The sequence below is a fragment of the Oreochromis aureus genome, linkage group 6 (assembly GCF_013358895.1).
Source record: "Oreochromis aureus strain Israel breed Guangdong linkage group 6, ZZ_aureus, whole genome shotgun sequence".
In the NCBI taxonomy this organism is placed as follows: domain Eukaryota; kingdom Metazoa; phylum Chordata; class Actinopteri; order Cichliformes; family Cichlidae; genus Oreochromis; species Oreochromis aureus.
In genome coordinates, this window is record NC_052947.1 from 24206880 (window position 1) to 24220380 (window position 13501).

At 39.5% G+C, this 13501-nt stretch overlaps 1 protein-coding gene across 4 annotated transcripts; it reads left to right on the top strand.

The window, feature by feature from the left end:
• Positions 1 to 264: 264 nt before the first annotated feature.
• On the top strand, positions 265 to 12358 carry fip1l1b (FIP1 like 1b (S. cerevisiae)). Of its 4 annotated transcripts, none has more exons than XM_031747072.2 (16): positions 265 to 551; positions 920 to 974; positions 2887 to 2953; positions 3062 to 3174; positions 3872 to 3936; positions 4055 to 4165; positions 5132 to 5262; positions 5965 to 6083; positions 6445 to 6498; positions 7808 to 7907; positions 8663 to 8819; positions 8933 to 9014; positions 9601 to 9656; positions 9808 to 9997; positions 10358 to 10504; positions 11697 to 12358. In XM_031747072.2, exons 1-16 carry the CDS (start codon positions 473 to 475, stop codon positions 11836 to 11838), a joined length of 1668 nt encoding a protein of 555 aa, XP_031602932.1. In that variant the 5' UTR covers positions 265 to 472; the 3' UTR covers positions 11839 to 12358. The 4 variants fall into 4 exon arrangements, with proteins under 4 accessions (XP_031602932.1, XP_031602933.1, XP_031602930.1 ...); XM_031747070.2 differs by having other exon boundaries at positions 267 to 551; positions 11694 to 12358; XM_031747071.2 differs by having other exon boundaries at positions 267 to 551; positions 9604 to 9656; positions 11694 to 12358.
• The last annotated feature ends 1143 nt before the right edge of the window (positions 12359 to 13501 follow it).

A 13501-nucleotide genomic window follows, 5' to 3' on the forward strand; every position in this document is an offset into this window, starting at 1 on the left:
AATGCCCTTCAGGTTGTACTGAGTAATAAAGTTTGTAGCAAAGTTTCACTTTCTCCTAGAAGAAAAGCAGAGCTGGAAAAGAGAGTGAAGAAGCACTTTCGGGCATGCATTTGGGTGGTTACTTTGAAAAAATAATCTAACTAATTGTCACAGCACAAAATAACGTTTTATTTAATTCTTTCACTGTCGTGTTAAAAAAAACGCGACATAAAAAAGGAGCCGTTAGTTTGCCCGCTGGGGGCGCTGTGTTTTCTCCCATCACCCTTGACATTAGCGGGATACCACCAATCTCTTCCGGGTTCACTCCGACTCGCAAAGGTTGGAAATGAACCTATGAAGACATAATTTATGTACATAACCACGTTTCCCCGATAAAGGGAGAAGTTTTACTGTTATTTTTGCACCTGTGAGCTTTATTGAAGCTTGTAGTTGTTGAAGCCGCTGCTGGTTTAGCTCTCCGTGTAAGTTTAACATGTCTGCGGAGGAAGCGGACAAAACAGCCACCACTGATGCCAGCGCCGGAGACGAGGAGGAGGAATGGCTGTATGGAGGTAAAAACAACCACCTGACGTCCGCAGAAACGGTTCCTTCGAACAGACAGAGACGTGGAACACGATGTCTCTCGCTGTGTTCCTAATTAACTGCTAACAACAGATATCACTGTGCGCTATCCCGTTAATCACGAGCGTTAGCCTGGAAGCTAAGCTAGCAGCGGGATTTTGGTCGGCCTGTTGTGGCTGCACCGCTCGAGTCAAATCATTTGAGTATTCCTCTGGCTTGTTATAACGTTTAACTGGACTATGAAGTGGCGTATGTATTTTCTGCAGCTCATCTTGTTAGTTAAAAACAACAACAACTTTAGTTAAATATATATTAGATAACGATAAATGAACTCAGTTGCTTTTAATTTCTGTTCCAGATGAGTCAGAGAGCAAAGACGAGGATGAAGAAGCCAAGCTGAACGCTGCTGTCAGGTAACTATAATTCAGTCCTAGCCTGGATTTAAAAAAACAAAAAACCCTCTGTGTGTACCACATTTCAGGGTCAACGAGCGTTGGCAGAGTAACTAGCAAAGGTAATATAGTTCAGTACAGCTATCAGAAAATCTTCTCACGAACTCTAGAAGTATTTCAATTTCTAATAATTTTTAGATTTATTGAGGTGGATTTCAGCTGATGCTGTATCCCTGGGAAGGGATAAAAGGCACTATTAATACACACGCAGAGGTCACTTTATTAGCTGCACCTTGCAAGTAACTGGGTTGGGCCGCCTTTTGCTGTCAGAACTGCTTTAATCCTTTGTGGCATAGATTCAGCAAAGTGATGGATGCATTCATCTGAGATTTTGGTTCATGTTGACGTCATGACATCACACAGTTGCTACTGATGAATCGCTGTACATCCATGAGAATCTGATGAGATATAGGTAGGCTGTATCCTACCTGAGAACCTACCAATACTCAGGTAGGATATGGTGTTTAAATAATGCTCAGTTGGTGTTATGGGAGCCAAACTGAAAATATCTCCCACTCCATTACATCACTAACAACGCTAAGCGGCAGCTACAAGGCAGGATTTGTCAATGCTGTCATGATATTCATGCCTACCATTTGAATGTTGCAGCAGAAATCAATTCTTTGGTTGGTTATTTGGTTATATGATCTACTGCTGCCGTCCTCAGCTTGAATCAACCCGACCATTTACCTTTGACCTTTGGCATTGAGAGAACTGGATAGTTTTTCTTTCCTTATTTTCCCAAGCCCATTCTCTGTAAACCCTAGAAATGGTTGTATGGGAAAATCCCAGTGGATTTCTGAAATCAGCCATGTCATGCTGATCCATCCAAACTAAAATCACATGCGAGATGCATTTACTGCTATGTGATTGACTGATTAGATTGCTTTACATCTAGTATGTTAGAATATTATTGAAAAGAGAAAATTATGAGGATGTTGTTTGTCAGTCGTTAACTGTATACCTCATCTCTTCATTTATACTCATCCACATGTGCTGCAGATGCTGATGACACTATTGCTGCTGTCATAGATTCATTGATCCTACGGGGGAAACTCTGTTACAGCAGCAGCACAAAGAATAAAATTAGTGTAATATAATCTAATCTTGTTTAGTAAAGGTACCTCTGGCTCATAGCGAATGCTTTATAATGACACCATTATTAAATTATCCCCAGCCTTAGACAGATTCATCTAACATATCTGTGACAGACCAAAAATAATTTTGGCTTACTAATATATCATCACCTGGGCTCCACCTAACATACAGACATCTTACAGTTACATTATGTGCTTAAATTTGAATAACAAAAGTGGTTAAACATATTTAAAAAAAAACCCAAAACAAAAAAAGTCAGCAGGTCACATGAGTACGTGTAAATATCTAGTTTAATTAAAAGTTACTAAAGGAGACTTAAAAACAAACTAATGGTTTTTTGAAACATAATTTTCTCCTAGTGTTTTACATACAGATAGATTAAAGGAAAAATGTAACACCTTGACCTCTACAGTGAGGTCATGCTGTGGCAGCTTTATGTTTTAAGTGACATTTTGGTGGCATGTTTTGTTTTTTTAATACTTGTTCTCTTTAAGATAAGGGTCACTGCAAGTAAATATAGTGTTTCTAAAAGATCCCCTTTATCCTTTGATTAAATTTTCCTTCCTTATTAGAATGGCCTCTGTTAGGATGTCAGTGCTCTGATGACTGAATAGTTTAAAGAGTATGAAAATGATGTAAATCAGATGTTGTGGCCTTCACAGTCACCAGATCTCCACCCAGGTGAAAAACTTTGTGAGATTTTGAACCCAGAAACTTTGGACTGAGAAGAAATTTTATATTTGGTCTGTTGTGTCTAATGTTTTCATACCTGTAGTGCCCCTGCTGATGCTTCAACAGATGATGCTGCTGCGCACGCTACAGGAAATGGAGTTGCCTCTGAGGTGTGTAGCTTACATGCACAGTTTCAATAATTTTTGTTTGTTTTTATTACGAACCTAGTTTCAACTCACTGAATGTTTCTTGTGTTGTTTTTGTTTCTGGATTTTCAGGCCACAGGTGAGGCTGCAGGCGAGGATGTGGAGAGCGACAGCGACAGTGACGATGACGACGATGATGTCCGTGTCACGATTGGAGACATAAAAACCGGAGCGCCACAGTACACGTACGTTTGAGGCAAATTGTGGTGCTGTACATATTTTTATAGTTTGTGGCTGGTTTAAATAAAAGCTGCTGGGTGAGGTTTCTGATTCGGAGATGGCTCATCACCTTGCTTGTACCTTCCTTGTGATGTAGCGTGGTGGTGTCAGCATCGTGCTCTGTGGGGTGCTTCTCAGTAGCAGGAGCAGGAAAACTGTTTAGAATTTAACAAATAAATAATTCAAAAAGAACCTGAAAGCAAACCTCACAGTGCAGCAACTTTAGATTAGGCTATCAGTGCCACAGTAAGTGTAAGGAAACTACGAATGTGGAGTTGCTTCAGGAAAATTCTGACTGTCCTTGAGTCTCTGAGATCCCAATTGAACATTTGTGGAGAGATCTGTAAGCTCCTCCTGAGAGGATCTGCCAGGAAGAATCTCAAATGTCATAATGACTTGATATGGAATCCTAATGAGTGAGTCAACACTAGCTGTTTGTACTACAAGCTTCTTAATGCTTTGACATGACGGAGTTAATGGACTTTTTGATCCACTTATAAAACAGGATGCTTCAGTGAACACATAAGTTCAAGTGAGCTATCAACAGCTAAATAAATCAATTTGCTGAAAAACTGAAAGGGTGATGTGAATATGGTAATTGTAATTTGGAGTTTATGTTGGGATGCTTCATTCAGAGTCTTAATACTGTTGTTTTCCTCCCAGAACTTATGGAGCCCCACCTGTCAACCTCAACATCAAATCAACAGGCTCCAGACCTTATGGACAAGGTGTCGTTCTCTACTGGCTTAATCTCTTTTTTCCTGAATAAAAACATACAATAAAGACAGTTTGCCTGTTTCATTACTGTGATGTCTTCTCGTAACTTGTTGTATTGTTTATTTTCAGTTTCCGCAAAGCTGAAGGGAGTGGATCTCGATGCACCTGGAAACATTAACGGTGTTCCAGTGCTAGAGGTGGACATGGAGTCTTTTGAAGAGAAACCATGGAGGAAACCAGGTGCGTGTGTGCTTGTGTCTGTGTCTTTGCTTTTATAGACAAAATATTTAAAAGCCAGAGGCTGCCTCCAAAAGTGAGTAAATAAGCATTTTATATCATATGGCAAAAAAAAAAAGTCTTGCAGATTTCATTTTTTCTACCGATCTCTCTTTTTTAATGCTTTTTATTGTGTTATAAATCAAACACACGATTTCTTTTTTTTTTTTACTCTAGTGTGCCCCCTTCCCTAAAATCTTCTATAGTAGAACAGCTCCAGCTAAAATGACCGAAAGAAAACATTGAGTCTACGAGATCTATGTAGAAGAAATAAAACTTGCAATATTTCCGTAGGTGAATCTATGAAAAGATTGTAAAGAGTAGCCTGCTGTGGTGTTTGTCTATAGAGCCATCATCTTTCCACTTTCTGTAGCTGTACGACTGATGGTTGCCTACCCTGTTGGGCTTCCAAGTATTGCCAGCCTTAACAAAACGCTACGTGGTGGAGGCACTCTTGCTTTGAGGTCATTAACACCCTTTAATCAGAGCCTAAAATGACTAGTGTGGTTGTGCATTAGTCCTATGCACAGCTCTGCAGATCATTGTCTACATTTTGTATCTGCTTAATGTCACTGTCTGTGACAAGCAGGAGAAGTCACTGCTCCTTTTATCTTTTACATCAAGTCTGTAGTAGAGATTTTCTTAATATCTTAGACACCACAGTGTGCAAGTTGCAGGATGTTTGCTGTTTAGTAGACAAATATGACCATGTGTCTCTAATTCCATTCCATAATCCATAATTGTTAGTCAACAGAAATATGGTATTAATTTTTTAAACTGCTTGCTGTTCCTTCCTTTTTGAAAATTGCAAGGTTGACATCGTGGATCCAGTCTTAGCCGAATCTGTAAATCCATATTTGCTCCTCAGTTTATAAAAGGAAAAGAAAAAAAGAGAATTTCATAAAATGTGTGAATGTTTTTTTTATGTAGGAGCCGATCTGTCAGACTACTTCAACTACGGCTTCAATGAAGACACATGGAAGGCTTACTGTGAAAAACAGAAGAGGCTGCGTATGGGCCTCGAGGTCTCTACAGTTGGCTCAGTGACAAGCAAGATCACTGTAAGATATCACTGCACCACTGCTGGCTCTGTCTTTGTTTGTTTTTGTACTTCAGCTCCTGCTTCCACCAACCCTCAGTTTCTTTTTGAGCATTTTATTTCACTTTATACAACATGTAAATGCCTAAACGTTAGCAGATCTAACAGCTAAATGTTTCATAGCTGTTCCATACAGGTCACGGGACCACGTACCTTAAAGGGGAAAGCTGTGTGACCTCACTACATGTTTTAGCTTTTGTCTTCAGTTAACCACCAACGCAGAGCATGTGGTAATGTGGATAAATGAGTAAGGGCTTGCATTTTTAGGAGGCAGCTTCTACAGGGCGTTCACGCAGGAAGCGATTAGCGATGAGGTAGCAACCAGAGTCAGTGACATACTTTGATGTCAGATGACTTACAGAAGAAAGAACAAAGACATTTATGTCATGTTATTTTTGTATCTAGGTATTTTCCTGGAAATCTACCAGCATCTGAATTTTAATTGTAAGAAATATAGCCAATGTGTTTCCAAAAACATGCACAGTGACTTCAAAACCATGATGAAAAATTTAGAATTTTGTGTACTGCTGCATGACCATTGCTTGACTGTACTTTAAAATCAGCACCTTCGTTCTCCTTCAGAAGACACATGAAATGTGCTAATAGACTGATTTTTTTTTTTTTTTTTTTTTTTTTTTTTTTTTTTTTTGCGTCTCTTTTCCAGGTTCAGCAGGGCAGAACTGGTAATGAAAAAGACATACCCAGTTTGCCAGTTCACACCTCAAAGCCAGACTTCACATCTCCTGTCAACTTGTACAAGTCTGCTGTCAGTCAGGTCACCAGGTAAGACTCCTGCCTCTACATTCACATGTTAAATGTCTGGTAGAGAAACACACTTACAGTTTTTCAGTAGAGATTAAGCGCACAATGAAATACATAATCCAGTTACGGGGCTAGGGAGGGTTGGATGAAGATGCTTAAAACAACCACATACAGTTAACTGGCCATCTTTAACGGAAGGACGAGGAGTAAATTGTTGATAGTTTTGGTACAAGAAAGTTAAAATTTCTTCAGTTTATTGTGTTAACAGTTTTTAAATCCAACATTCTCAGACACCATCTTGGGGTTAAAATGAGGCGCCTTCCCATGGTTTTTATTATGTGTGTTACTCTCATTACCCCTGTCCTTTGTCTCAAAATGGTAGGATCTCTCCCCCTCTTTGGACTGGCCCGCCTGCTCAGGACATGTCTTATTATACGTAAGTGGGCATGGCCTTGTCCCTCCGAGGTTAAGGGGGCCTGATGGGAAATGCATAGATGTTTAAGGAATGGGCTCCTCTGGGTGCTTTTGAAGCCTCAAAGACAGCTTGATTTTCACCCTTGTTTCTTTCTTTTTGTGTAGTTGACTTGCATGTGTCTTTCTAGCTTTACAGCTTAAGCAAAAGAGAAGAAATACTAACAGCAGGCCAGTTAACTATGTGAGGTTCTCATATCATATTAAAAAGGTTATTAGTTTCCTTAATAATGATATTTATTTTAGTTGTATTGTAACAGTATCAGAAACTAGTTTAATTTTATATTTTAAAGTTAAACCTCCTAGGACCTGGCATATGTGGACATCACATTTTGGGTTGTCTAGACAAAAATACTAAATTGTGCTCTACAAGGGCCTGATATCCATTTACGGGGACATTACCTTGCCACTGTTCTATCAAAATTTAAAACCAGTGTCCTCATTTGTGGATCTCATTTTTCTCAGAAACAAAAATCAGGTAATTCTTTGGGACCTGATGAATGTAAAACAATCAGCCCAAATAGCAAAGAGAAATGGAAAATGCATGGCATGAAAGAGTTCGGGTCTTAGGAGGTTAAAGCTAATAAAAATGACAAGTACTTTCAACACAAATAGGTGGAAAGTCCATTTAAAGATGTCTTCTCTTTTTAAACCACTATTTTTTTAAAGTGTGTTCTTTAAGGGTATTATAGTTTTTATCTGAGACCCAAAAGGCTGATTTAAAACAAGCTTAAAAAGAAAGTTACAAATTGTTTTAGTTCTAAACTTTGGCTGATTGTTGCAGATATGATGGTGTCATGGTGGCTCTGCAGTTAATTGAATTTTAATTTCAGTTAGAATGATGGCTTCTGCTGATTTATCAAAACAAGATAATCGAAATAAAACAATAATTGTGCCAATTTCTTTAGTGTTGTAATGCTCTAAAAGTCCTAAATCACTTCATGGCAAGTTCAGATTAACTTATAATTTAACTTAAAAATTACATTAATAATGTTTACCTCTAAATTTAAAAAGAAAGTGTGAGAGTATTCATGGTAAGTAGCCTTTATCTCTGTGTTGTTGTTTTTGCCATAGTTAATGAGTACTGTTAATGATACGTACCCCTGGATTACTAAATTATCAGACAGAAACTGACACTTTTTGGTGAATTTGGCTTATAGTTTATTTTGCTCATTATTTTTGATTGTAGTACATTTGAAAGTAGCTGGAGCCCATTTTCTTTGGCTCCTGCTCGGTACCTTAATGTACATTTTTAAAAAATTGTCTTTTTTTAGGAAATCGAGCGGCACAATCGATGTGATTGGTGGACAGTTGGCACCTATCAGCAGAGTTGAGGGTCGACGCCGACATAATCTAGAGGGCAACAATATTCAGGTACAAGCAAAAACAGAAACTCACAAAAAAACCCTCGAGTTATAGTTTATTTATGCGTCTTTCACAGTGAACAAAACACCGCATAAGGCCTGATTTAGATTTCTGTGGGGAGTCTTTGTGTAGCTTATGATGTAACCTACATAAGTGGCCAGCGTTGTTGTTGGCATTTATGCTCGTGCTGGTGTGTTAATTATCTTGTGGTCGCGCCTCAGTGTTTTATATGCACACCCAGCCGTTAGAAACAAATAAAATGCTTGGACTTTTTTCCTTCATGGGTTCCCGCTCTTTGTTGTGGGTTTTTGTTTTGTTTTTCGTTTTTAGAGGCAAACATTTTTTTCCTCTTCTTTGTATGTTCTCTCACATCCATTAGGATGGTTTCAGCAATCTCCCTCCAGGAATTTGCTGACATTTGTGAGTCTTTCTATGAATCGTATTCCTTATACTGAGCAGTGATTGTTATTCTCTCACTGATGAACTCAAAAACAGCAGGGAAAAAGTAACTGGAAATGCACAAGAGGAGTAGTACTGACAGTAGTTCGACACTTTGTCCACCCGACATGTTTCTAGTGAGGTGCACGCTGGGTTACGCCTCAGGGCTTCAGAAGACTTTGTGGTTACGGAGTATGGCAAACTCAACTTCTGATCATGAAAAAGCATCAGGCAGCTGTTTTTAGTATGTTGACAGACATTAAAACTGTGTGATGTTTGCTCTCTTGGTGTTCCTCCTCACCTCTCACCTCTCTGTTGTTGTGCAGGTAATCTCTGAGCACTCGACATCAGAGGCTGAGCCTGCTCCGGCTAAGATTCCCGCATTCTTCCCTCCTGGACCACTTCCTCCAAACATTCCCCCACCGCCATTTCTCCCTCCGCCACCAAACGTCAGTACTGCACCCCCACTCATCCCCCCACCCAGTAAGTTCAGTTTTCTGTTTTAATGTTTATCGTCATTATTATTATTATTATTATTATTGTTATGCAATATTTTCAGCATGTTTACTCTCTTCGCTCCTTCTGCTTCTTTGTAGGGTTGCCCATTACTGTCCCTCCTCCTAGTTTTCCTCCACCAACTAGTGGGCCTCCTCCTTCTATCATCCCCACTATGGACAGGTAATGCATCTGTACACACACACACAGTTGCAGTTCAACTCTAGCACTTTTTAAATATGGATGTTTTTAAAGCTAGTGCAACATTTTAAATGTATAGCTTGAAAAAAACTTGACATAGACATAGTGAATAGACATGTATTCACAAGTGTTTTCAGCTGCATTTTACACCTGTGCACACACTTTAAGTCCGTTTTCTTCTAGTTACAACCCCAAACATGTGCACTGGCGCACTGACCTGCAGTTCAGTGACACTGTATAGATATTATATAAAAGGTTTGCTTTGGCCTTTTTTTTTCTTTTTCTTTTTGGTGCAAAGTTTAAAGTAACCCCCACCCCCCCACTTAGTTATTCAAGCTGTGTACCCTAGGGTTAATCTGTAAGGAAACACAGCCTCATCTTTTTTAATGTGTTTTCATTCAGTTCTAAAACTTGAGAAAAGGTAGGACGATTATATAACGAAACATAACAATGCCATTTGGTGTTATATGACTTTGTTTGAACAGTAATCGTTGCGTCAGTGAAAAGACAACACGCACACACATACACACTCTGAAGTAATATGTTTCCTTTCTCTGTGTTTTCAAAGCAGCCATCCAGGAGGTTATGATGGACGCTCTGTTCCTCCGTATCCGTTTCCTCAAGGTACAGACCAATGTAATCTGGTGCTGTCAGTGACAGATGTGGCAAACGCTACAAAAATGCATGTTCAAATGCATACATTTGCACTATCATCATTCGTAGTTACATATTTTTATTTAAATGAACTCCAGCTTTCCCTCTTATTTGTTTTCAGGTGCTTACCCTCCCCCCATGGTTGGAGGTGTGCCTCCTCCTTGGCCTCCGATGATAGATAACTCCAAACCTTGGGATTATTATTCCCGCCGAGATGACAAAAGAGACAAGGACAGAGAAAGACCCAGAGAGAGGACACATGAGCGGGAGCGAGAGAGGGAGCACAGCCCTTCAGCTATGAGCTATACCAGGTACACCAGCGGGACAAAAACAGAGTAGTGAATGGGCTGCTGGGGGATTTGAATGGCATCTGTAAAGCCACAGAAAGGGATAAACAAATAATTTGAACAGTTTGTTTTCAGCTGTTTGTGGGTATTGGTGTATCAGTGATCATACATATAGTCATCACACGGTTGTCAAACTCATCACAAATATTACCGAGAGCACAGACAGAGAAGCTTTTTAAAGAACTAATAAACAGCATCTAGGAGAGAAATTAAGAGTAATAAAAGAAAAGTGAACAATTGATGTTAAGACGCTGCTTTAACCAGAGACTGAGCTGTTTTACATGTAAATGAAGTAAATTCTTCTTTCCTTTTCGTCTTCTAAAGCGACGACGAGCGGTTTCGGTACCGTGAATATCAAGAGCGTGGTTACGCAGAACGCCACCGTGACCGTGCAAGCCGAGAGAAAGAGGAAAGACACAGAGAGAGGCGGCACAGAGAGAAAGAAGAGGGGCGCCACAAGTCCTCACGCAGGTAAATGAACACACAGTTTTTCTTTCACCCCTGTTGTGTAACTAGTTTATTTCCCAAACTATGGGACATTTTATTTATTGGTTAGTTTACTGGTCTTTTTAAAAGTGAAAGCCTGTCACATAGTTAACGCTGATGAAAGATGCTCTCTGTTTTATTTATTGGGCTTAGTTTAACCCCTGTAAATACTGTAAATAGATACTTTATGTAAATATTCATGTATTTCTGCAGACAAAGAATTTTGATTCTGGAGGTTCTGTGGTTTCCTGTTCTAGGCCAATCATATATGAGCAGGCAAACACAGGAGGCAAAAAACGGATTGCATTAAATAAACACTATTGCATTTCTTTTTTTTTTTTTTTTTTCTTTAAGAATTAATGAATTATATCTGTATCCTTAAACACTGATCACTGGGAGGAACAGGAAGTATTGGTCCTGAGGCACACTGACTAAACCAGAAGCCATTAAATATTGGCTGTTATTGCGTAGACACTCACAGACAACACACACAGGGTTCCAAGATGATTGGACTTTTAATCATGCAGCGTTGGTGGTCTAGGGCTAAGCTTATGTTGTGAAATGAAATGTAAACATGTGAGTTAAACAGAAATATTTTAGCTTTTACGAATTTTCAGTTGTTACATATGAAAATACAGTTTAAAGTAAAAGAAGTAGCAGCTCATGAAGTGTTAGTTTTATCGAGATCTGACCTTCTAAAACGTTGAGAGATTCAGTGTTTGTAAACAATTAAAAAGTCAGCTGTAAACTGTGAAGTCACAGAGCTAACATCAGCAGTCGCAGACTTCTCATTAACAACAACAACAACAAAAACCCCCCAAGAATTTTCAGACAATTTGATGTCGTCATTAAAAATGTCATATGTGTGATGTGAGGATCGAAATATCAGAGGAACAAAAATGCTCAACTGACAAACCCTGAAAGGTTTTTAATACTTTTTCTTTCTACCTCTCTGCCCTGTCTAACCCACGCTTCCTCTCTTAATTCTCCTTTGTCTTTGCCCTCTCGTCTCTATTTCTCTTCTTCTCACCTTTCATCTGTATTGATCTCGACCTTTCTTTGTCCGTGTCTCTTTCTCACCTCCTACCTCCTCTTCCTTCCCGTCTCCTTACACCTGCCCTTTACTTCTCTTCCGATCATTTTTTTCTCTCCTGTCCTCTTCACCTTTCATTAGCAGCAGTAGCAGGAGGAGGCACGACAGCGAGGAGGGGGACAGCCACCGGCGGCACAAACACAAGAAGAGCAAGAGGAGCAAGGAGGGCAAAGAGGCCAGCGAGGAGATCAGCGGAGACCAAGAGAATCAGGAAGCCATGGAGTAGCGATGACCACCTTCCATCTTTCATCCCTTCATTTGTCTCCATGCTGACTAGAAAGGGAGAAAATGAACGAGAGACCAAGAAAACCAGAAAGTGGCTGAGTGACAGATGGCCCTGTCACTCTCCTCTCCATCAGTCTCCATTCTCCTCCACCCTGCTGTCATTCACCCTCACCATCACAGAATAAATGGAGCAAAGGAGAAGGAGGTGAAGGAGGAACGGTCATTCTCCTAACCCATCTTTTCCATCTGATCAGGCAAAACATCATTTGGTCTTTAACCACCTCATTTCTCTCTCTCTGCCCCTTCTTTCAGAGCACTGCTGTAAATTAGGCTCAAAGATTTCACTGTATAGTCGCTATGATCAGCAGAATTTGCTCTTCTTCTGTTGTTTGTATGTTGTCCATTTGTTCTTGTCCCCAATGAAGACTTCCTTAGAAAGCTGTCAGTTAAGTTCAATTAAACACTTTTTGATAAGATGTCTTTTTGTGACTTTTCTCGGAATAAATACTTCATTGTCTACATTTTCATTTCTCCAGAGCCTAATAATGTTTATCATTTTTCATTTTATAGTCTCCCCATTATGCATCTTTAGTTCACAAATTTATAAAGTAGAAAATGCGTATAGTTCTTTTCAGATTAATTAAAGAGGACTTAATACACACTTTTCTATATTTTTATTCCTGGACTCTTTTTACAAAAAAAAAAAACTTTGCATGACTCAGTCTAAAAATAATCCTTATTTATGTAACAATGAACTTTGGAGGAGCCCCTCAGTTCATCCAGCACCTGAATTCAGACTTGGGTCTTTAGACAGCTTTCTTCTGACTGACTGCATCATAAAAGACGGAGGTCAGGTGGGTTGGTTTTTCTCTGCTCATAAAGAAGCTATGAGGGGAAAAAATGTCTTAAGCTGAGCATTTTGAAGTTGATGTGTATTCTATGCATACAGACTTTATTTAAAAAAGGAAACTTTAATGTGAGGATCAACCATTGGAAAAGTGCATGACAAAATAAAAATCACAATGGACCCTCTTTAACTTCAATTTTTGAGTTCATGTAGAACAGGTGTTCCAGGCCTCAAAGGCCAGCGTCCTGGGTCAACACACCTGAATCAAATGATTAGGTCATTACCAGACCTCTGGAGAACTTCAAGACATGTTGAGGAGGTCATTTAGCCATTTAAAGTTGTGTTGGATCAAGGACACCAGCCCTTGAGACGTGGTGTAGAATAATATATGTACAGAGTTTTACACCAGAAAGCCTTCAAATATTAAAAGCTGCTCATTATATATCAATTTAAGACTGGGCTTGTCAGTTAAGTTGGGAGCATCTTGTGTCCAGCAGTTAAAATATTGAAATGAAAACATTGTGTTCTTTTTGTCTTTCCAAGCATTTTCCGCATCTTAAAACGACTCTTCAAAATGTGACATTTTTTTCTGAATTTGCTTTAAAAAGTTTTAAAGTATTGGGTTGCAAACCATATGTTCTGGACACTCGGGTAAAAAGAGGGGCTGAGCTGTCAACTGATCACCACCTGGTGGTGAGTTGGATCAGGTGGCGGGGGAGGACGCTGGACAGACCCGGTGCACCTAAACGCGTAGTGAGGGTGTGCTGGGAACGTCTAGCAGAGGCCCCAGTCTGAGATCTTCAACGCACACCTCCGG

Coding starts and splice junctions, on each gene's coding strand:
- fip1l1b (XM_031747070.2), top strand. CDS start 473: ATGTCTGCGGAGGAAGCGGACAAAACAGCCACCACTGATGCCAGCGCC. Junction 8,820..8,932: donor CCCACTCATCCCCCCACCCA/GTAAGTTCAGTT, acceptor GCTTCTTTGTAG/GGTTGCCCATTACTGTCCCT. Junction 10,505..11,693: donor CGCCACAAGTCCTCACGCAG/GTAAATGAACAC, acceptor ACCTTTCATTAG/CAGCAGTAGCAGGAGGAGGC.